The 25,297-nt window shown below is 36.2% G+C and overlaps 1 protein-coding gene across 1 annotated transcript in view; it reads left to right on the forward strand.

Annotated features, from left to right (window-relative positions):
* The first annotated feature begins 11,353 nt into the window (after positions 1-11,353).
* LOC140756163 (sodium-coupled monocarboxylate transporter 2) overlaps positions 11,354-25,297 on the forward strand; it is a 545,697-nt gene continuing 531,753 nt past the window's right edge. The window contains exon 1 of the mRNA XM_073091600.1: positions 11,354-11,592. Within this exon, the coding sequence (XP_072947701.1) occupies positions 11,544-11,592 (49 nt within the window). The 5' untranslated portion in view covers positions 11,354-11,543. The remainder of the gene's footprint in view (positions 11,593-25,297) is intronic.

Below are 25,297 nucleotides of genomic sequence, written 5' to 3' on the forward strand. Positions count from 1 at the left end.
GAATTACTCGTAATTCACGGAAATTCATGGAAAGCTAATGAGTTGGGTTTGGAAGATATTTGGTACATGGCAGATCGGTATCGGTACGGATAACAATAGGCATTGTAATTTATTTCTTAGAGATAGAAATGTGCCTGTGATGGGATTCGGGTATTCTTGTCTTATTTGAGAGTGACTGTCCTTCGGCGACAGTCACCACCAAAAATCAAGTAGGCTTAAAGGCACTCATGAAAATTTGTCAAATCTGGTCACTCATTCGGTCCGCATACGGTAATGGTAGATTTAAGGAATCATTTGCTAGTCACATGTACCACAGAGCAATAAGCGCTTCATATTGTAGTATCATAAACTAACGAGCGAGGATGTGGTAAGTTTGCTAATATATGAACATTTAAGTTATGCAAATAATCAATTTGTAATCTGCCCGGACGGACAGAAATAGTCTAAGTCCTCGTTAATCTTGTAAAGTGAATCATTTTAAGTTGTAAATTCCTCATGTTGCGCATTTTAAACAGCTTGTGAGAGGGTACAAATTACAAGAAATAATGAGTTAAAGTCATATCTCATTACTGAAGTTAAAGCTCAGCGGCTGTGGACAGGTTAAGAAGTTCTGGATGCAAACTAGTATCGGTATAAAGATCTTATCGTATCTTACGATCGTGTGTAAATTACAATTCTCTTACCGTCCGATTAGGTTGAGTTTTAAAGTATAATATAAGAGTTTTAAGATGTTTTAGGTTGGAAAAGTAAAGCTCAGAGGCGTTCGTTAGGCAGTTCCATAATTAAAAAATGAAATTGACGCTTCGTGGCGTTTGCGGCGATGTGCTGAAAGTTATACTGAGCAACCTGACTGATGGCGGCGTGAGGCTTTATTCTTTAAGATCGCCAACATTTTTGCTTTTATTGACTTTGCAAAGCTTAATTATTATGGTTTTTAATATACCTACTTATCTAGTACTAATACGGGTAGTTATTAACTTTTGTAACTAAGTAGTTTATCTAATTACCTATAATTTAATTCGATTTCAAGCTTGTCAAAAAAGATGCGTAACACGCTGTGTAAGATTTTTCGGAGGAAGCTGTATTGAGGTCTCTACAACCACAACTTATTTGCGTAGGAAGAGCTGGTATCAAAAATGTCATGTATTTTTCTACTCGAGGAAGGACTATGGGGAATGAGTACTCGTTATATCCTGTACCGTACCCAGGATACTTAAGCAGGAAAAAGTAAGCAGGAAGGTGCCAATATCGGCTCATAAAGTAATCAAAAATTTCACTTATTTTTCTGCTTAAGGTATGCCTACTGTAGGTACCAAATGCTTCGCATTGTATCCAACCCTATCCAGGATAACTGTAGTATTCCACAAATAAGTAATGAGCTTCGAGAATTAAGCAGGTCGTCAATCCTTTTCTATAAAATGACCAAGAGCTCTTACTTTTCTGCCTACCAGGAAATACCTACTATAGGTAGGTATCATATATTTCTTAGTGTCCTGTACTCTACACGGTCCCAAGTACAGTATTGTTCCACAAACAAGTCATGAGCGTCGAACATTAAGCTGGAAAGCGCCAATCTCAGCTCATATTTCCTCAACGCATTTAGATTGTACAAATTGCGAGCCATACCTCACGCCACATTGAGTGTTGACCGCCCGAATAATTAAAGCGCTAATAATTACTCCGTGTTGGTGCTCTAAATGCAAATCTTGTCGCCCGCAGTGTCTTCAGCTTGTACCCTGTAGGGCTGCTGTCATTGCTATTTTAAAAAGTATAAAAATATTAAAATGATAAATAACATTTTTGCCGCAGCAAAGATTCCTAATCAAGTATGGATAATGTAGAGTCACAATTGTAATTATTGTTTTGAATTTGTTTGAATAAACGATGAGTGATTACATAAGTACCCTGTACTGTCTTCCTCTTTCGAATATGCCAGTAGTTCAACTAATATATAATTAGATTATTTAACAAATAATGAAAATAGTTATAATTATCGTTCATACGATCCGTTCTGTACAAAAGCCCTTCTACATTATAGAGACTTTATTTACGGCGTAGCCATTAAACTTTGTTTTTAACAAGGAATTTATTCAAAAGTACGCGAATGTAAAGCTTATTTCTCCGCTACTTCATATAATAATTTAGGCTGAATATGACTTAATATCTCGTCGTAGTTTAGTTCTAACGATTTTAACATGATTCCTCGTTCTAAAATACTCGAATTTGACTGAACCAATTTTATTGTCAAAAATGATCGTGTGACAACCCTAAAGGTTTGCGAATTGGGAACAGATAAGGGCATGAGATTTACACCTCCGCGCGTCACGTCTTGAAACTTACCGTTCGTTGACCGGTTACATTATGGATTGTTTTTTTTCTTTTACCACCTCCGGATAGCAGGGTGTTTAATAAACTTTATTACTACATTGCTTTGTTATCTTAAACATTAATCTTGAATTTGGGATAACTTTTTTCGTCTAAGCATGTATAAAGTATAAAAGTCGTTGGTACTATACTGGGCCATTTGAAGGAAATCAATTTAAAGTTACAGTACAGTAAAGTACAGTTAGTTACAAAACAACTGCATATATTTTTTCATAAAAAACTATACGTAAACCAAATACCTTGCATTTTTTAATTTCCTGATAAATCAAACAAATACCTCAAATTTTCATGGTGAGAAATCGTCATATGTGACTGACTGTTATTTGCAAACAAATTTTGGCTGTGACAGTTAAATTTCGAAGGTGTGATCATTTGACACAAGGCCGGCTGCAGAAGTCTTGATACTTTGTGTAAAAGAATATAAAACATATTTTTAAATATATAAATTTATTATCTACAACTCTTTGCAATTAACGTGATGCGGCATCATCAGGCGGCATTATCTATTTCTGACTTAAAGTTCATGAAACGTTCCAGTTTGACTCAATTAAGTATCTGTCAACTTCGGTTAGGACTTTTCTCAATATTTAGTGGCAGATGTTTATGGACTACAATGACAATTCAACACAATGGTAATTATGGGTAGAACCTTTTATTTAAGCCTAATTGTAGTGAAAAGTTCTATTATTTCTTTGATCATTATGTAGGGAATATTTTTTTTATGTTTTGTCTATATAAAGTATCGAATGGAACATAAGGCACTTTATATTTATTAAACTTTACCCTAATATAAGAATAATGAGTTATTGTATGCTAATTTCTAAATAATTATATTTTTAAGGTGGCGTCCCCTGACACTGCACTTTTTTGTTCTAACACATAAATATATGAACAAAATTACTCTCGGTAAGATTTCACAATATTTTGTATTGCCACCATAGATTAGTAAAGATTACTCACTCCTAATAAGAAAATGTAATCAGTTTTGAGACTTGAAATTGTCACTGTCAGCTATTTTCGTGTTTGAAAATTATTAAAAAAAAAATATAGTTTTTAGAGCATTTACGAATGAAACGACATTTCTCCGCACTTTTTCTTAGATTTCGTGTTGTTTTTGCACAACTTTACTGCACATGTCGGCATTGTTCCGCGTAAATTACACCATGACAGTCGGATACGTAATGGGAAAATGACTGACTATTTGTCATTTGTGGCTCATTGTTTGTGTGATCAGCCATTTTGCCATTTGTGACTTCCTTCAATTACAAGGCGGTGAGATATCTATACTAATCTATGTTTGCCACAAACTAAGTTAAAATGACACACAATTGGACCAAACTTGAATTAAATTACAGTATAAAGTATCAGGTATCAAAACGTGTTTCAGTTCTATGATAGCAAGAAAAACCTTTAAAAAACTGACAGAATTGAATTTTTTCATTCCGCCATCAGACTGCAATTTAATGAAACACGAAGGTTAGCAAGTGAATTTAGAACATGAAGTTTGTAATACGATTTACAAGTTTAACAAATTCGTTTCTAACTTTTCTATTTTAGTTTTGATAGCACAAGCACAGTAATTCACAGATATTTCAAATAATTTACAAAATCAAGTAAAATTTAATTTAAGTCGTATTAACCATTTACGACTCGTATTTACTAAATAAGACCATTTGTGGTCACACATTGTTAGTAAAAATGTTCTTTAGAAGAACGTAACAGTATCCTACACGATGGTTGTATCAGTTGTTCAAGAAACCAACAGCTCTAAGTTCCCATACAACCTCCATAAAGGAACCTAAAATAAATACGAGTTATTTCAATTTTTTTAGAGACACTTGCAACTAAGTTGCTAATAGGTACAATTTAGCTAATATTTCGTCGTACTTTATTATTTCATTTCTATTTTTATTAGATTTTGGATCAACATTTGTTAAACTAAATTAGAGGTACCTAACTAACCGAATCTAACATTTGAGGAGACATTCACCGATATCACATGAATGCATCTCTTACTTCAATCCGAGGGCCTTCGTGTCACACACGTAACACAATCTAGAAAGTAAACCTACATTCTAGTACTAGATCTAAGTGTCAGTGGCAGTCAGGGCTGCTAGAATCGGGAAACTGAAAAGACAAATCGAGTGAATGTTTTTACGACGTCATCCCCTCATTTCGTCTGAACGTTTTCCGCGGAGGCCCGTCAACAACAAAAGCTAACAAATCCTGTTTGTCCAGCAGGAAGCGTCCGTGATTTAATACAAATTATTATTAGACGACATAAATAACGTCGTGCAGGGGCGAGGCGGGCTCCTTAATAAGTAATAAAGGGGTCATCTTTCATAGTGAGAGCCTTCGGAATTAACTGTTGCCGACATATGGTGGTGCAGCACTGAACCTCCGTGCGGAGACTAAAAATCCTGATTTATCGCTCGTATAACTTCATTATTGGATCGCTTTGTTTTTTAAACGCTTTTACTTGTGATTTTATGTAAAGCAGTTTTATATGTGTATAAGACTACAATATATTGCAACATGTTGATAATCGTATAAATATGATTTTTGGTGATTATTTTCAGATGTAATAATTTACATAATTAGCTTAAATAAATAAAATCGTTTTTTTTTATAATTGATATTCTTGTTTCAGAATGCATCAAAAATGAATAACTGACGGTGATGAATTATATCTACAGTATGTTATATCAATCCTAATGTAACTTAAGAAAACGCCACATAATTGAACAGGACAACTAACCACTCAGCAAGTGATAATGAAAATATGTGGCATCAATAACAAATAAAGACGTTATAGTAAATTAATATTGCAGGTGCGTACCGTTGTTTATCGCGGGCGCAATTCATTCATCGGTTTATTAGTGGTGTGCGTGTTAGGAATACCCTACGCCTGGGCTGGGGGAAGGTAGATCGTTATTGAATTAGGTGATACCGCTTAACCCTATAATGTCATTAGTGTTTTAAGCGTTTGGTTTAATGTCGGTGTCTTATAGTTCTTGTAAGTTAGGCATATGTTTTGGGAATGTTTGGGAATGTTTTGGGTATTTTTTTTGGGAATATTATGTGCGTGATTAACAAAAACCGATAGATAAAAATTGACAAAAGTAACTTGGCTGATGTACACATTGCAGATTTAAAAAATGTTAATGTAGGATCATCATCATCAACCCATTACTGTTCCACTGCTGGGTACGGGTCTCCTCGCAGAATGAGAAGGATTTGGCCATAGCCTGGCCAAGTGCGAGTTGGTAGACATCATAGTAGTAGTTCATATAAGATATCGACATGTATTCCACCCAAAGGTACTCGTAAGTATCTAACAAATGCTGCCTATAAACATTTACTCGTATAGTAAGTCCCAGATAGGATTACGTGCGGTGTGAGACAGTGTATTACTACTTAAGAAACTAATTGACGTAAAATGATTATGTATACAAGTAGAATACATAATATAATTTGAATCTACAACTTACCTACATATTACCAACATACACAGCGCACCTGAAAACTGCTTCAAACGTTAACAAGTAACAACCCTAAAAATCTGCATTTCGAAAGTGGTTCGTTACAGCGATATCAACTCGACTTGTATTAAGTCCTCTGAAATAATTTTGATAGCCTCAAAGCTGAAAGGGTTAGCGGTCACAGAGCCGCAAAGCCGTAATTCCCGTAAAGCCCGCCGCACACAGCCCCATTACCGTACTAATCGGCAGAGTGCCGACGCTCTAAATATCGCCTTTACGCAAATTTATCGAACCATAAATAACAACTCTATGAAAAATATAAATGTTCTCTTTTTTCTATCGTTTTCCGAGTATCGTGTTTTTTTTCATAGAGTCAAAAGCTTGAACAGACCACTTTCGCATTATGGAATTGCCAAAACTCCATTCGGGCTTAGTTTACAAACGTTGGATCTGCAATTATTTGTATGGACATTTCAACCTTATATGTTGTTTGATTGCGTTCAATTCTGTTTTTCGTGTATTTTCCTTACGACGTTTTTCTGTAAACTGTTAGCAGTGAGCGTAGAAATGAGATATTTTGGCAGTATTACGCAAATTGGATAGCTTTCAACACTCAACGGAGTAGGTTCCGAAGTTCGCGGGGAAAATTGAATTAAAAATATCATAAGACGTAAATATGTATGGAGATCGTAATGATGTTGCTTCTGCAGGAGCCCCGGCCGTCTTTATGTGGGATTGCTGCCTCAGATTTGGAGTACACATCTGGTTATTTTTTATTACTTTGAAATGGTAAACGAGCATGCAGTCTGCCCGATTCTAAGTGACGCTTGTAGACATCTATAATGAACCAAAAAGAAGACTAAAGTCCTTGCTGAAGACGGTAAAAAGCTGTAATGTCTCATATAAGTATCTCTCCTTACTTACTATATTTTTCAAACTAAAACATAGGAGTGTTTGACACTATTGTTACGCAAAAATAGGTGTAGCGATAATGTCTCTGTATTCAAATCATAAAGGACTCTACCACCTTTAAACAATGATAGACGCTTGTAAACATAAGATATTACATATTAGTCACCTGTAATCACTTATTTGGAAGATTCGTCGTCTGTGTCAACCCATTTTCCTTCACCGTTTAAGTAAGTGATAATGAATTTGTAATACGTACATAACTTTGAAAAATCAGAGGCGCCTGGGATTTTAACTTCAGACCACGAATGGGAGGCCGAGTTTCTTAACCAGTAGGTAACAGCTTATAATATGCGTATGTGTTTAAGTGTAATGATTAGGAACTACCTATTAACCAGTAGGCTATTACTGGTTATAATATGTGTATATGTATAAGTGTAATGATAAGGTTTTCCTTATTTGCAGAAGGTTTCGGGTTTGGTCTCCATGACAAAAGTGCAGGTTATGAATTCAGTTTTCCGTTCTATGATACTTATGGGAATTCTTTGGTGTAATTTGAGTGAGGTTTGAAATAATGATAGTTATCATTTAACTCTGGATTTCGTGATGTCTTTATACATGTTTAAGTACGATGGAAGATTTTATTGTGTACCGTCAGTTATTATTTCACAATGATTATAAATCATTCTACTATACGCTATTATTATCAAAGCAATTACTTCACTCATAAATTATAATCGCGGTAATTAAAGAGGGATTTAATTATTATACTGTTATATTGTATCGTGGCTGCAATTTTGCGGTTTCTCTGTATGTCTAAGATCTATTGATCATTAATTATTTATACATTTATAATAAATAAAATCACGGAACTAATTACATTGATGCACTACAAGGTAATTTTTAAAATAAATGAAATAGCCATATGACTAGAAAAATCCACATGACATCATTGGTTTTGGTATATTGAATTAAACCTTTATAACTACTTTGGTACCTACTGCTTATTAAGTTCAGTGTCTTTTTTGGGAATTTATTTTGGAACATTAAGTTTAAGGCATGTTTATATATAAATCGGAATTATTATTGAGATTTCTTTAACTATGCGGGGACGTTATTCTTTTAACTGAGTACTTAGGAGTAATAACGCACCTGTGAACTGAGTTAGAACTCCAATCCCATCTGGGGTTGATTACTCGCCCATAAGCGGCAATGACCAATTACCACCAGGTGGGTTGCATGCTCACTATTACACTTACAAAAAATAAAGTAAGTTTTAGTAACATATAGTAAGAACCACTTACTTAGTTCATAAAAACAGCTAATTTTAGTATTATATAGTAGGAATTATAGGAACTTGATATGTTTTTATTCGCTTGCTTGTTAGTTTTATTTTAGTTCGCGTCGTAGACTATCATGGCTGGTAATTAGGTATGCTCTTAATCCTTCCCGGCGGACGGCCACAAAAAACTGAAATGATCATCAAAAAACGTCATCTGTAATTTTTGATAATTACATATAAGCGGCCTGAAATTAGCCGACTACTTGAGCGTGGGATGAAGACACACATACGTAAATAATTGTTTCTTATTAAAATCAACGTTAATCTTTTTTCGGAGCAGATTCCGGCGAAGGCACCATCGCATTATGTTTAAGAATCGACAGCTATAATTTCTGTTCAATCAAGATTTAATTGTTTTAATGAGGCTTCATGCGTGAATGGCCGGCCCAATTATTGTTTATTTTTAATCGCCTCAAGTGGTTTTTATGTTCGCAACCAAGCACGCATGGCGGCCCGGAGCGATCATTTTCATTATTTTAATAATGTAAACTTCCAATAATAATTTACAGTGATTTGGGGTTAAACACGTTAAGAGATATTTATGAATTCCTCGAGAGATCCGAAACGTAGTTAGCTCTGTAATTTGATCCTCCGTCGACGAGGGGTTTTCATTGCAATTAGTGCATATCGATTCTAAAACATTATATGCTTAAAACGAATGATCCCGTTAAAGGAAATAAAAGGACTGCATCACTCATTCATCTCAATTTTGACCTACCATTATTTTGGATGGAGAATGTTGACTTTGATTTGAACTTTTTCTAAATGGGTAATTTAACCTTAACCTATATGTAGGTAGGTATAGGTAAGGTAGGTAAGCGTTATTATTCTCGAGTTTATTATTTGACTTCCTTAAAAGCCTTTAAGAATTATTTGCTTGGACTTTTTTCAGAATTTCTTTCATGCGTAACCAAAATATTTTATATTTCGTTTCAAATTTTCCCGATTGATTCAGGTTTATTGATATACCAACGCATATGCACGTGATATGTATATTACGCAGGTACTAATAACTATTGATTTGCATAATTAAAGGCAATTCGGAGCATATGAAATTTGAATTGGTCTGATTGTCAATTGAAATGTCATTATTAGCACGACACGTAATTGAGTCGTGTGCTATGACAATTGGCATTAATTTCTATCAATTATTAATGATACAGCTGGTTATCGTTTTGTTTATTTGGGTAACTACCTACGAAGGACGTTTACGATCCCTTTAACACAGTAGTTATACGGCACGGCACGACACGGCAACAATATCGTGCCGTGCCGTGCAAGTAAAGGTATAGTCCGCGTAAAACTGCTAGCCCGCTCTGAATATAGAAATGAATCGCGTCGCCATAGCAAATTGTTTGACTACACCTGCTCGCAACAACTTCAGAGCGGACTAGCAGTTTGGCGCGAACTATATCTTCCTACTGGACAGATTTTAGGAAACCTTAATAACCTTAGTTTTGATATTTGTGTATCATTTTATAATTGTTTCATATTAACGTAATTATTATCTACGTTTATACCGAACTTTGCATGTTTCTTATGGTGGAATTTAACTTCTGAATTCTATGACGTAATCAGCTGTAATTATTAGACAACTTTTTTGGGATACCATGATGAATATTGGAAAAAAATATAGGTAATTCCTATACAATAAAAATACCTTTTTGTGTCTTTTCTGTCATTAAAACAGTATTACAAATTTCAAGTTGATATGATTATAGTTCATACTACATCCATAACAAATATTAAAAATCTGCTAAGCGCGAGTCTGACTCATACTTTGGTAGGTACTACTACATTGTAACACATACCTTGATACCAACTCAATTAAATCCACGCGGATTTGAATCTGAAACTACAATCATCTTGGAATTGGTGTGTAATTATAACTTTATATCTACAATATAATCATCAGAATCCTCTCGTGTGCGGAACTAAAGGAAGTTTGTTGAAAGGTGCAAATAACGAGTTGTGTTGCCGCGGGCGAGCGTACGAACTGTGTTGCCAACACTACTGTTTTAACAGTAGATTTATCCCCGTTATTAAAAATCTGTCTACCCAATGTTTTGCTTACCAATTTGACGTGACAATTTCTTCATACGAGACATTGTCAAATTTCGATTTATGGTAGCTAAAATTAGGAAAATAATTATTAAATCGTTAACGTTTTCTCACGCTAACCCTGTTTTCTGTTTTAATCCCTTTTACTGTTTTATTGTGGCATATACTATTCAGTATAATAATGTTTTTTGTATTATCTAACGTTTTTCGCTGACCAGTACGCATTTTAGAGATTATTTGCCTCCTGCGACCTTTTTTACCTTCCTTCATGTACCTACATAAGTTAATTAATATTTTTTTTTAAATATACTGTTTTTAAGGACGATTTATTGCTTTATAGTTCGGAAGGGCTGGCAACACTGCATACGAAGTATATCGCGCTTGCGCTATGCTTCATTATCTCAGCTATTTTTGCTTTGTTATGCTTCTACAGGGCTGTCGAGTAGTTGATTACTTGTTTAAATGCAGCACAAATATAGCACTTGATTGCTAACATCAAGCGGATTTATGCTTTAAGAGGGTTAAACATTGTTCTTTGGAGTGGAACACATCTATAACTGACATAAAACTGTTTATTTTCTATAATATAAATATTTATTTATTAAAATACAGTTGGTATAGTGTGTAACTATCAATATTTTCGTCCTCTAATACTGAACATGATAATAAGTCACATATAAGTAATATAGATATGAAAGTGGTAGAATTCTTAATGGTTCGACTTCGGGGCACCACTGCTACACCTATTTTTACCTAATTAAAATGTTAAGTGCTGCTTTGTTGTGGTTTGAAGGGTGAGTTATGGGAAGCATACTTTTCCGAGGCATTCCAGCTTAGTCCTCAGAGGTAGCGGCAAATCTGTGTCCGACCTCAGGTAGGAATCTAATCCTCTCCGGGCTTGATTACAGATGTTCATGAGCGGCAGTAGCCAATTACCATCAGATGGGCTGCGTGCTCGTCTACTATGCCTATATTAATAAAAAAATATATAGGATTGTATTATGAAACCTATTTCACAATTTGTATACTAAAATTCCATATTGTTATCATTTTCATACTTTATTCCTACCCACATTTCCCTATTAACGTTATAAAACAAATGTTGGTATCACACGGAATAATAGAAATAAATGTGGGTAGGTCATTATGCAGTTTGGTTGTTAACCGTGTATGGGGCAGGCGTGCGGGGTTGCTCTAATTGATATTTCTAGTAATTATTTTAATTAATATAAGTACGAAGTGTGTGTAAACGTGATTTGTGTGTGTTTTGTTTCGATGTAGAATATTGTCAGTTTTGTATGTAGAAAAGTTCTTAATGTAAAAATTACATAGTGTAGTGAAATGTGGGTAACCTGCATACCTAAATGTGTCATCTAATTTGTGGTATCGACAGCTTAAATTCTCCACACATATGTAAGTACTATATCTATAAGCTATTATTTGTGAACGGATATATTTTATTAATATGCTATGGCTATATAAAATATGAATAGAATAAACGCATAAAAGTATTGAACATTCGCTTTGAAGTGCGCACACTTACAAAGATGTAATGAATGATTACTTGAATCGCTTTTACTAACTGCAAATAAATTATGGCTGTCGAGCTTTCTTACATTTAACCAGTAACCTTGCAATAAATGTTATCCAAACATAGTTGTGCACAAAAAATCTAACTGCTATATCAATGTATGAACATATTTCATATCAAATTAAATACTTCAAATCAATGACTTCAGTATTTTAATTATCATTGCTTAGCTATTTTTGCTTAGTTTATATTTTGAAGAATTTTCATAAATGTATCAACTGAACCTTTTGTTTTATCTGGAAAATGGGTATATCGATGGTAATCAAAGTTATTTTTATACGATTGAAATACGTAATAAGCGGAGCGTGTAGTCGAACCAAATAAGACGACACAAACGAATTCCAAATATGGAATGGATGGGTCTTAATTAGAGTTCTTGGACACGTATTGATATGGATAGATTGTTTCCATGAAGTAGAACAACCACGTCACGTCAAACACTATCACCTTGTATTAGGAATCTGTTTGAATTCTTAGTGTATCGTAAAGACGTTCCATCTTATATCCCATATGACTTGTCATAACGATACAGTGACCAAATACACCTTACCAGATGGACATCATGTAGCTTACTACTTCTAAAACTTAAAAACTTGTACTAAATCAGCCCTGTCTCGAGAGACAGCGGGTCGCTCGCGGCGCTGCGCCGGCGCACCCCCCTCCGATCGATCGCTCGGACCCACCAATTAGGTTTCCGCGATCTATCCGCTAATCGTCCACTTCAATAGGATGAGCTATCGCTAGAACAAAGAAAGGCTGCTCTCTAACTCTCACGGTATTGTTTTGTGACCTAACTAGATCGAGAGATTAGGGTGCCGATAGCGTTTGAAGATTTATTTTCGTGTTATCTATTCTTAGTTGTTTTAACGCGGTTTTTGGTGTGAAAGTACCAGTAGCACCAGTAGTAATCCAGCAACTTGCTTTTAGTTCTTATCTAAAACCAATAATTCCTATATGTAAACCAATCTCACATAATTAGGTATCTACTATGTAGCTATGTTGGTTGTCGGTCTGTTATGTATCTTCCATCAATAAAGTAAACCAACATTATAACATTAACTTACTTAATAAGTTTTATACGAATAAATCATAAATATAAAAATTTAAAGGATTAAGCATGTTACCATATTCTTGATGGTTGATAGGTGATCGTATCTACCTATTCGGATTGGACGCGTCTGTTTGCATTATAAGACAGAACGTAAGATGATGCTTCTAATCGAACCTCGAATTATTCTACAATTTCTACAGATTACAACCAATTATTAACTTTAACAACAAAAAGAAAACAACAAAGAGCACAAAGACAACAATTTTATGTCACTTAACAACACTAACCGAGCAAACAGCATTAGAAGGAAATTGGCCATTTTACTAAAAGCGGGCAAACCTCAATTAGGTACAATTGTAATAGTGACGCCGTGGAAATAAATAAGAGTTGGCTCCATTAGACGAGAGTTAATCTCGATGACGGAACACATTACTGACGCCGGTAATGAGTGGAGCGTGCGGGCACCATGCGATCGGAATTTTTAGGACATGTCTCCTTGGTTGAACTACCTCCTGTATGTTGAAGGTAGCCTCTTAACAGTACCTCGCAACATAGGCAAAAAGATATGCTATTTAGCATTAAGTCCGCTTTTTGTACCACATTTTCAATATGGTCAATAAATAATAAATATAAAAAGAAATCTTAAACAACAGGAGATTCTTTATTCGCTGAATTTCAGTTTATTTATTTTCGACCCTCCTTAGCATAGAGCGAGAAAAATCATTAAAAGGGACGACCTTTTTGTATCCCTCTTTGGAAACGTTATGGATGTCTTTAATATTTTTAGTGAGAAGGCTAATTGTAAGAAGACACTATCGCCCTTAGACATTTGCAACACGCGAGGGATCGTCAATACGTCTCTGACTTTGATGGTTAACTAGATCAAGATGACCTACTTATATCTATACTAATCTATACTAATATTATAAAGAGGAAAACTTTGTTTGTTTGTTTGATTGTAATGAATAGGCTCAAAAACTATTGGACCGATGTTAAAAATTCTTTCACCATTCGAAAACTACATTATCCACGAGTAACTTAGGCTATATTTTATATGAAATATATTTCATAAATACATTTTGAGGCGTTACAAAGCTTGCCGGGTCAGCTAGTCTAGTATATTTTTGTTATTTTTTTAGTAGAAATTAGTCTTTGTCCGGACTTTTTAATGCTTCGTACTGCCTCTAGTGGAGCGTGAACCGCGCGAGCGAACAATTTACAAACTCCTAAAGGCATTTGGAAGTACTAGTACGTAAATAGGCATGGATTTTGTTGGTCCTAGCTGGCCGTAATAGCAACAAACAACTCGCTGCCATGGTAACGGATCGTGTAATGCCTTACACTAGCCTGAATTATGTAGTAAATGAGAACGGAATTCACACACTATTTACCATAGGTACCTTAAGAATTTAAGTGATACGATTGAAAATAATTGTTTTTGTGAATAGATGCAATAGTTATTGTTTTGAAAATTAATTAGGTTTTTGAATGTTTCGAAACCTAACGATTTAATTCACAGGTTTCAAAGGTATGATATGGAGCTACTTTCTGAGTATGTTATGCAAACATACATATATTGTCCGTTCAACCACAATTACACTCAGTATATTGTACGTCGATACGTCCGGTCGGATATAATTCAATGGATGTATATGTATATTGAAATAAATGATTGATGATTGATACTCTTGATAACATACGTATAAACGTTTTGTATATTGTATATTTGGATACCAATAGTGGTTTACAACTAAGGCAAATGCCTTAAGAGAACATGACTGACTGATTGGATAAATTTGATAGTTTGTGGAGAAACTAAATATAGCTAATAATATACTCTACAGAAATAATTGTAGAATGTACTATGTTTTGTTTTCGTATTATTGACTTTTTAATTGAAGCATTTAGTTTCTTATACGCCAAGATAATGTCTATAAACGATTCAAATTTAACACACAGAAGAGATTGCCGCAGTTGTGAAAGGTGATAATGTTACGGTTATCCTCGGGCGATGATTAGCGATTTTATAAACGTTGTTGCTTTGTTCCCTAGACCGCTATGGTTACGTTACAGGCTATAAATATGATGCACTGACACCTCAATTTCGAAACCTAAAGGTCTATAAAGTTCGACGAGACCGCAATGATGGAAAATTAGCAAGATCCGAGCAAGAGTTGGGGTGAAGTATTGACCGCCGGCGGCGCAGGCGACGAACAATACCTGCGCACGCGCACCTCACGCAGCGACAAATCTCTCGCCGGCCGCAGGCATGTGTGACAGAGACGCCGATACCCACGCCCTTCAATAGAAAAGGACGAAACGCCCCGCATGCGAGATTATGATTTATCCTGTATAATTATCGAATAATAATCTTCTTTGCATCTCTCGTTATAACATTACGATAATTTAGTCTCATTACATCGGGTTCTAAGCGGTGACCGTTCGCTAGCCGCGCAACGATTGATAATAATCGCTCGCGAAGTATAATGGCGTACACCCACGGGTAATTATTGTTGTGCAGTCGTGAGTTCGTGAGCCGGTGGAATGGTGGAATGCATCTCCTTCGGGGGTTGCGCCGTAAACCAACACGGCTCCGTTCGGCCGGCCGCGTAAATAACTGATCGCTTTCCCGTGCTAATGATAGTGCGGCCGCGAGCTCTCGTCCTCCTTACTCGATCCCGATAAAATAATTACCAGTACTTATAAGTGCTCGCACTTAATATCGATCCCGTCCCGCTCATTAAGTTCATTACATGCGTGTTCGTTTCGTAATTGAGCGACCTAGAAAGCGTATGCTTATCGCTGAGCTTAAATCAGTATTGGTATACCGGAGCGATTACTCAGAACGAACGTCGTTAACTCATTATTGTCCCACTGCTGGGCATGGTCTCTCCAGAAAAAAAAGTTTAGGTCATAGTCCACCGCGCTGACCAAGAACGGTTTGGTTATATAGATACCCCCGATATTTTTTTTAAAGCTCTCAGGAGTGAAGGTTTAGTCGGGATGTTTTCCTATATTTTTCAAACTTTCATATTTAAGTTCCAATACGCACATAATTTTGAAAAATCAGAGGTGCTTCCTTGGAAGTATAACTCTGTACCCTTCTATTGAAAACCTGAGTTTTAAGCCATTAGGCTACGACTGCAGGAACAAACGCCGGAATGCAAATTCGAGGAAGCGCAATAAAAGCTGGCGATGTCTGGAATTGTTTGAGGTTACAATGAAGTCATTCCTTTGTCTGGGGTTGCATCTCCGCCTCGGGGTGCCAGATCGCATACGGAGGTTGCATTGACGTTTGGTCACGGGGCATCGCGTACCAACGTTAATGGGCTGGAGTGGCCGAAGGCTCCGTTATCCCTCGTAGCTAATGATTGGCCGGCATTAAGTCCCGGCTGTTCCGTGCGATTATTGGATCTAACAGATAATTTTATATCGTATTGTCCCGGAGCGTAAAATTTGCTGTTGTTATTACGAGGAGCTCGTCGGCTCGTATCTCCATCGGTTAGGTACTCAGGTCTCGCCAATTAGCAACTAAGTATTTTGTAACTGTTGCACATTGAAGCTCGAGGATATATTGCAAGTTACGTTAAAGTTACTAGTTCATTTATAAAATTTAAAAGTTTTAGTTTATAAATTACAACTAATGGCAAAACGTATGGTGTATTTGGGGAGCAGGAGATTAAGTTAAGAGTTAAGTCTAAAGTCCTGTATTGAAAATCAATTGAAGGCAATATCGTATTAAGCTTTGGTATAGTATTGTGTTGATAAGAATTATCTTATGATATGTATTTCTTGGTTTATAGAATAGTTCTATTATATCCGTTTGTACATAAATCTTTATTTCAAAACAATTTGTATCGCTCGTTTTAAAGGTGCACGTCACTACAAATACATTTAATTGTGGCTTTACATACTGTTACGTATAACTGTTACTTGATTGATTGTAGAGAAATTTATGAATAGAGTAATCGTGGAACTTAAACGTTAGGAGGTCGTTTCGCACCACCCAGCTCACGAGGGCTATACTTCTTGCGTCCGTAATGAGCCCTCTAAATCAAACAATAGCATTAAAGTGTCAATACCGCCTCGATAACACCTCGCCGTTTTCTTTTGCACGCAGAATTATGGCCATAAATCCATACAAGGCCCGTTTAGATCCTACGACTTGTCGGCGGTGTTCCATTTGTGTATTGTTGTTTGGTCTGTCTTGTTCCTGGTCGGTGTAGACCGTTTAAACAATGGGTTAAATTTTTTGATCGTGCTTTATGAGTTAAGACTTGTTTTAAGGACGTCATAATGTCTTGGAAAATATTGCTAATTTACATTAAATTCATTTTTAAACGCGGTAAAACGTCCTATTCGGAACAGCACTGTTGTTGAAAAGTAAACTTGCTGTAACTGTTGTAATGTATTTAAAATTACTTTTATATTTTTTATATTTGGCTGCGAAGGTTCTACTGGTCTGCTATTTTTATGGGAATGTAATTTAAAAAATCCGTTTTCTTCAAAAACCAAAAAGGAAAATGTTTTATTCAATTCTTAACTGAGAAGAAGCAGCGGCAATTCAAAATTACCCATTTATATTTTTTAATTTATTCAGAAATTTTATGATTGTTTTTAACGTCTTGTAATGAACTGGATTAATCTTTGCACTTTGACAATAGCAAAGGCACCACTGTACCTACTATTAACATAAAATGGTCGTCGACTCAAAAAGCGTTTGGCATTTGGCGGTGCAAATGACTGTCCAAATTATGCAGTTAACTTCTCGCGCAGTTCCGCTGACACCCTTTCAACCGACCTTTGGGCTTGAACTGATGAGAATACCAATAGGCGCTGAATACCATTAGGCACTGTCAATATGCTTCACTTGGTATTTAAATCACTTCGATGTTAATAATCGATATTGCGATTTTGACGGCTGCTTTAAAGGTGAGAGAACTCGGGGGTTACAGTACAGTGAAAACAAAGAGTTGGAAATTACCGTCAAATATTTCATTGTACTAATACTGCGTCACAGTTTGTGGATACGTAAAATGGGGCAATGCGCGTATTTGGCGTGATTGATCTACAAATATAAATAACCGACTGCCTGCTTTTGGCTAAATATGCTTGCTCTTGTGTTCGAGGGCACGTAAGACGTCGGGTCGGTTATCATCATTGAAATTGAAATTAAATGTAATTGTTAACATTCATTCTGGGGGTGTATTGAGAACACCGACACTTACCCGTGCACTTACTACTTCCTGCACCAATCTGCATTGGGGCAGCGTGGTGGAAAATGTTCACGCCTTCAGTAATTGCAAGTGTTAGCCTGTAGGATTATCCCTGTAGTTCTGGGACAAGAATAGGGCTACGGTATCCCTGCCTGTCGTAAGAGGGGACTAAAAGGGGACTTCTGGGGTCGTGGGAGTCGGAGTGGGAGTTGGAATCGCCCGGCCAAAGGCCCCGGGAAGGGTGGCGGTATGTGTGGTCGCATACCACGTATCGTACACACATATCGTACGCATCAGACGGTGCGGCGAGCGTTAAGCTCACCTAGGCGGAGCCTGACGGAGCAACGCGCTAAGAGGACTCCGGTTGCGTTCCTTTGGAGATCCCGGAGTCCTCTACGCAGCGCCGAGGACGGCCACCGGGGCGTTTTAGTGCGGTAAGAGTCCCACATAATCCTGTGTCGCTCCCACGGCATCGGGTACCTTTTGAAGGTTTCCCCCTCGTGAACAAAAAAAAAAAACAAAAAAAAAGCTTGTAGGATAGAATACAGTAGCAATCTTATCTCTAAAGCAACCTTATCTACCTAAAATCATTTACTTAATGAGGTGCAATGGTCACTTAACAACTTGAAGTGGCCGCTGCATGTTGTACCTCTACTAATTTTTGAATTAAGCTAAAGTGTATTTAATATTTTTTAAACAACATTGCAAAATATTCTTAGCATATAAGTATGAATGAAAATTTGATATATTTTTTTGGTACTTCGGTACGTTTATATTTTGTGAGTACTATTTACAAGTTATTTTTCAAAGATTTTTAGCCGATTCTGTCTTGATGCGGTCCATACTTACAGAATTGACCAAAACAAAATTATCTGCGGACGCTACCGCCATGGGCATTTTGGCGATATCGAACAAAACGCTACAAAGTCAATTCAATGTCGAGCAGTAAGGGGTTGAAGATAAATACAGCGAAGGGGTCGCAGGCCGCAGATAAATACGGGGTGCTCAATTTGTGTAGTTGTACAAATGCACAACTAGCCCCACCGGACTGTAGGGTCTTTAGATGCCACGATAGTGATGAGTTGCAATTTCTACGACAATTTTAGGGTTCTGTATAAAATTGATAGTTTGTAAGTTTGAAATTCTACTTCGTCCGTAGCTGTAGTCAAGTTTCTAACCCTCGGCTTAATATCTTTTTTTTTAATTTAAGTATAACATAAATAGTTACTGAGATAATATCAATTACGCCATTGAGTTAAGTAGCCTTAGCCATTTTTTTTGCCTTTTTTTAATAATATAAGAGTAGCAGACGAGCATGCAGTCCACCTGATGGTAATTGGCTACTGCCGCCTATGGACATCTGTATTTAACTCCAGATAGGATTAGATATTCCTACCTGAGGTCGGCCACAGATGCGCCGCTACGTCTGAATTTGTGGTAGTCAAAAATGGGCTAAGATTAATTAAATATCACACACACGTTTGTTTCATATGATGTTTAGTCAGCGGAGATACAAAGATATGTCAACATGACAAAGTCGTTTACAACACTTAGCCGTAAGTACATTATTGTTGGAGCTAATGCTGATCCCCTAATCCTCATCGAGAGCGCTCTGAATAAACAGTAGGTCTCATTAATCACCTCCACTGGAGGGGGGAAACTTTGTCTATTCGAAACTCCACCTGACTCGGATATTTTCTTTTAACTTTTAAGCTTTGTTCAAAAGTTTTGATGGACTTTGCGTTTTAAGTAAGTTGAATAGTAATATATCTTGTGCCGGTGCCAGGCGACTATTTTGTATTATAATAAGCTCTGGAGTAGCGACGGATTAAAATGTAATCTTCGTTGGTGTTTTATGATGCTTTTGTAAGACATGGAAATGTGATTTTGTACCTATAAAATGGACTACTACCTGGTAGTCCTATGTGATTCGACTCCATATTTATTTCTCCCTTATAACAGTAGTGTTATGCGCTGCTGTTTTCTGGTTTGAATGGTGTAGTAAGGGTGACATACTTAGTCCTCAAGGTTAGCAACGCTTCTCTAACCGATCTTAGGTAGGATGTTAATGTGGGGTAGATTACAGGTGTCCATGGGCAACGATGGTCTACAATCTAAAACTACAAGCGTGCTCGTCTACTGGTTTTATAATTGAAAAATGTAAACATGATATTTACATACTTACTTTATGTTCATCGATGCTCTTGAGAAGTAAATTTAATGATCTCATATTGCTGTCTGCTTTACCATACCTTTTAAACATAGGGGTTAACATCGAAGTGACGCAGAAATTGGTCTGATATCTGGTTAAATTACAAAAAGCTCTGCTAATGTATGTGTATTATGTAAGTTTTTTTACGTCATTCTAATTAATATATTGGCATAGGCGTTGCTGAATGTTGAAATTACGGTGGCAGATGTGATTGCGCAACCAAGTTGCTGACAGTTCTACCATAAGAATTCAGAAATAGGATAATCTTAAAATACTAATCTTATTTGCTAAACCTCCAGTATACGTTTTTTACGTAAAATTTTGATCTCCGTAATAGTTTTCTTACCCGCCGCCCTCATCTTATTTAGGCTCCTATTACGTATTGTAAATTGATTTTATTCATACACCGAAATATAATCTGACGAAAAGTTTTACCAGTTTATGAATATTTCTTATGACGGGGCAAGAATATATTATGAAATGGGGTGGGCAAGGGGCTATCCGTAATTCCATTAGGTGAGCGGGGCTGCGATCCAGCTCGGAATTAGTTCCACCTTATTGCCGACTTGAGAATTTTTATCACAGCCAAAGCAATCAGAGTGCCAATAATTTCCCTCATAATGACTTAGCGGTCGTAAAATTTGAGCATTGCGCCAAAATGGTGGCACATTAAAATTCTCTCCCCATCGTTACGAGTATAAGCGGAGTTATCGGTGGCAAGCGATCCGTTCGCGTCGATCGGGACAATCGGCATTTCCATCTCAATTCTCAATCGCCCCCGCCCCGCGTTAGTTTTCTTTTTTAAATCGCGCGTTAAGGATTTGGCGTGAACGCGTGAAGGGTTGCCTCCCGAGACCCGCCCCCTCATATGTCCTCATCTCGCGATCTACACCCGCGACCCGTTTCTAACAATTGATAACTCTTTGTTTTCTTATTAAGGTTACGTAATTTGAATAAAATGTGGAAGGATTTTCTTTTGTAATAATCATTGTCTCTGTTTATGCACCTTTTACGTTGTGCCTCAGTTCTTTATGTGGGTATTAGTGTTGAGTTTTTAGTTGTAGGTGTAATTAAATAGAAAATTAGCATGTTACGTCATTAGGACCATTTAATAATTTATGCTTACTTAAACAGGTTAAGATAAAAAAAAATGTGACGATCAAATCTAAAGTAGGAGCTTTTAGTAGTTGTATTTTAATTATTTATGCGCGAATCATTCGTTATGATTATATGACAGTTCCAAAAAGATCTGTTTCTTTTAGCAGAATTTACATCAAATATACAAAACCATTATCGCATTCTTCGCGGAGATAAATAAAAATCCGTCTTCACACTTGGAAATCTCTTCAGTGCAACTATGTCTCATATATGTAAAATAATGCGGCCGATATATCCTAAACCTCCATGTGGGGTGTCGGGGTGTGTGGGGTTAGACCCCCCGAGCGACTTATTCCGATATAATCAATAACTTAGTGAGATCCCCTTTGCATCCGGCCGTGTGACAGTTCCTTCAATCGAATCTAAGGGTTGTTTTTTACTTTTTTGTTCAAACACCGCCTGATTAGAGAAGAGATGTGTACGGGGGCGCTTTTGAAGTCGATGTTGTTTCACGAATGGCTAATTTTGCACTGTGCTGGTAATAACTGTTTGCCCTTTGATTCCCCTTTTCGAAGCTTTGAAAGATAAAACTTTAAGTATTAAAATTTAACGAGTTCAATGAAATCATCTACGTAAAGCATTAAAATTGAAATGTATTAATGGAACACTCCAACCGTTTTTTAAATGATTTGGATTCGAGAAATCCTGTTAAAACTATATGTTTGTTGTGCTCTTTGATGTAGGGCCCTTACAGGTGGTAGTAGGATAGTTGATTGCAACAATGCTATTCCTTCGTGTATTGTGGTGTTTGTATATGAATATATTCTGTTTTGAATGGCGGGTAGAATACTTCTTTTTTATAATATAGTAGTAGCAGACGAGCATACAGTCCACCTGATGGTAAATGGCTAGTGCCGCCCATAGACATCTGTATCAACCCCAGATAGAATTAGATATTCCTACCTGAGGTCGGCCACAGATGCGCCGCTACCCTTAAGGACTAGTCTGTCGGAAAAGTCTGTCTCCCTTACCACATCCTTCAAACCGGAACACAGCAGCGCATAACATTGCTGTTATAAGGTAGAAATAGGTGTGGCGGTGGTACCGCCGGAGTCGAACCACAAAGGGTTCTACTCTATCACCTTGAAAAAATACTAATTTATTTGCGCTTCAAGATAATTTTGGAGCAACAACGCTTTTGCCGTCGACCTCAGATATGACCACAGATATGTAGAGTGTTATGATGGCGTATTTCTTTAATAGTGACAATGACTACTTAAAAAAATGGACGTGTCTGTCTTTTCCTTACCATTTCAACTGACTACGGATACTATCACTTACTTAAATTAGTTCTAGTTAATAATACAAATAAGAGCAGTTGAAGCAGCGATAGCCTAGTGGTCAAAACTTGGTCTTTCAATCGGTGGGCTGAGGTTCGAATCCTAGGCACGTATATCAAATTTTTAGTAGTTACATAATTATGTGCGTATTAGAATTTGAGTTTCACTGACTATAACGGAATATATAGGAAACATCATGGAAAATCTGTACACCTTAGTGTTCTTTGAAAAACAAAAGTTCTTAAAGGTGTATCATCAACATCATCATCATCATGAGAAGGATAAGGCCATAGTCCACCGCGCTGGCCAAGTGCGTATTGGTAGACTTCACATACCTTTGAGATTTTTTTTGATAAATCTCTCAGGTATGCAGGTTTCCTCACGATGTTTTCCTTCACCGTTTAAGCAAGTGATAATTTCTAATACACGCATAATTTTGAAAAATCAAAGGTGTGTGCCTGGGATTTGAACCTCGGACCCCTCGATCGAGAGGCCGAGTTTCTTAACAACTAGGCTATCACTGCTTAGAAATTGAGTTTTACTTACTATAACGGTATAGGAAACATCGTGGAAAATCTGTACACCTGAGTGGTCTTGAAAAAAAAAAGTTCTTAAAGGTGTATGAAGTCTATCAATTCGCATTTGGACACTGCACTAGACTATGATTTCTGATTATTCTGATTTGTGCCCAGCAATGGGACAGTAATGGGTTGACGACGACATAATCAAGAACAGTGCCCATGATAACATAACCTAGAAAATTGTATGCGGTTATTCTATCAACAAGCCGTACTTGCAAGTGTTTAGGCATTCTTGCCAAATAATAAATACCTCTCGTTTCTGTGTAAATCAGTTGACATCGTCTCAGTTGCCTCTAGAGTACCTAAACTTATTTCCAATGGATTTACAAAGCATAGACTACACATTAATTAGATTTTTTACAATTCAACTATTCGATCTTGCAAATAATGCTCTTTGATGTGGAGTGTTTAATAACAATGAATATATTGAGCTTCATGAGATATCATGTAGGCAGTCTGAAAATAAACATTTAAATTATTTTGTGGAAAGATTTTTATGTTACTGTCGATTTTATATAGACCATGTATATATGTATCGTATAAGATATCTTTTCTGGGTGTTTGTTTTTGCGTTTTTTGTAAGATTAGAGCAATATATAAGTTTAGAGTCCACCTAATGGTAAGTGGCCCCTGCCGCTCATTGACATCTGTGAGTAAGCCTATATAGAACAAGTAGAAGTGACTACAAGTACTCCATATAAAAAAGGGTCGATCTAAACGCGATTACAGGTGCGTTGCCATTGCCTGAAGGTTATTATGGTTGCTTCACGTATAGGTTAATCAGCATCCACACCTTCCCACAGAAACGCATAACTTCACAATAGAACCAGGTATACAGACTGCTTCCTCCCCGGTACGTCATAAATGCTTCACTGCATTTAAAAATGTACGTAGTACTCCTAATGGTGTATGATAGTTTATAATTGTATAGTCCGCGTCAAACTGCTAGTCCGCTCTGAAGTTGTTGCGAGCAGGTGTAGTCATACAATTTGCTATGGCGACGCGATTCATTTTTATATTTAGAGCGGACTAGTAGTTTTACACGGACTATACCTAAGTGTAGCTTTGAAATTAGGTGAGTAATATAACCTACTCTTTATTATTTTTATAGGGTTTAATCATTCATCATCATTTAATCATTATCTATTTATTATAGTTTTTATAATCTAAGTCAAAATTATATTTACACATATAGCTGATATGAACTATATTCTACTCTATATTATGTTCAGTATGATAGATAGCATCGAAATTAAATATGTTTCTTTCATTACCTTTTTTCTTTCTTTTAGATTTTGTTTAGATACGTTGCTATTCAGCTACTTCGCGCCATCTTTTTTTGAGGCTTTATAACGTTCGTCTAAATAATAATGTTGTTAGCTGTGATCAGTTGAAAATTTGGATCTGTTCATCTACTTTTGAGGTGAACTGTACTTTATTAATCATGTTCGTTGATGACTATATCTTGGTCATGAAAATATGGTATGAACTGTGGTATGTGGAGTGATAGTATGGAAGGCATTGAGGTGGTTCCGCAACAAACGAACCATAAACTGATCTGTTTTAGCTGATTCTATGACTTCTTGTGTTTATTTTTATGTAATAAAGCAGTAAAAGTGTTGAGTTCTAAATCTATACTGTGTTATAAACACTTATTTCTTATATACATCTGTATCCTTATTATCTCTTATATAACATACTCCAAAATATAATTATAGATGTAGTGTACTTTCCAGATTAATTCCATTAAGAAGTAGCAAATATTTGTGTGACTTTTAAAGATTTCTTTGTAAAATAACTTTAACACTATGTGTATTTGTTTCTAAAAATAATAAGTGTATTTTCAATTTATTTTCATTATTTTATTCATATCTATGCTGTACATACGCTTTGAATTTTAAGTAATTGTTTTCGTAGACTGAGTTTAGTTGTTGAGCTTACCACAAAAATAGACTGATATATTAAGGATGTGGGAAGGAAATAAATAATTACATAAATTGATTCAAAATGATATAAAATATTGTTTCTG

The sequence above is a fragment of the Epargyreus clarus genome, unplaced genomic scaffold, assembly GCF_041222505.1.
Source record: "Epargyreus clarus isolate Ecla_fem2 unplaced genomic scaffold, WU_Ecla_fem_2.2 ptg000034l, whole genome shotgun sequence".
Taxonomy (NCBI): domain Eukaryota; kingdom Metazoa; phylum Arthropoda; class Insecta; order Lepidoptera; family Hesperiidae; genus Epargyreus; species Epargyreus clarus.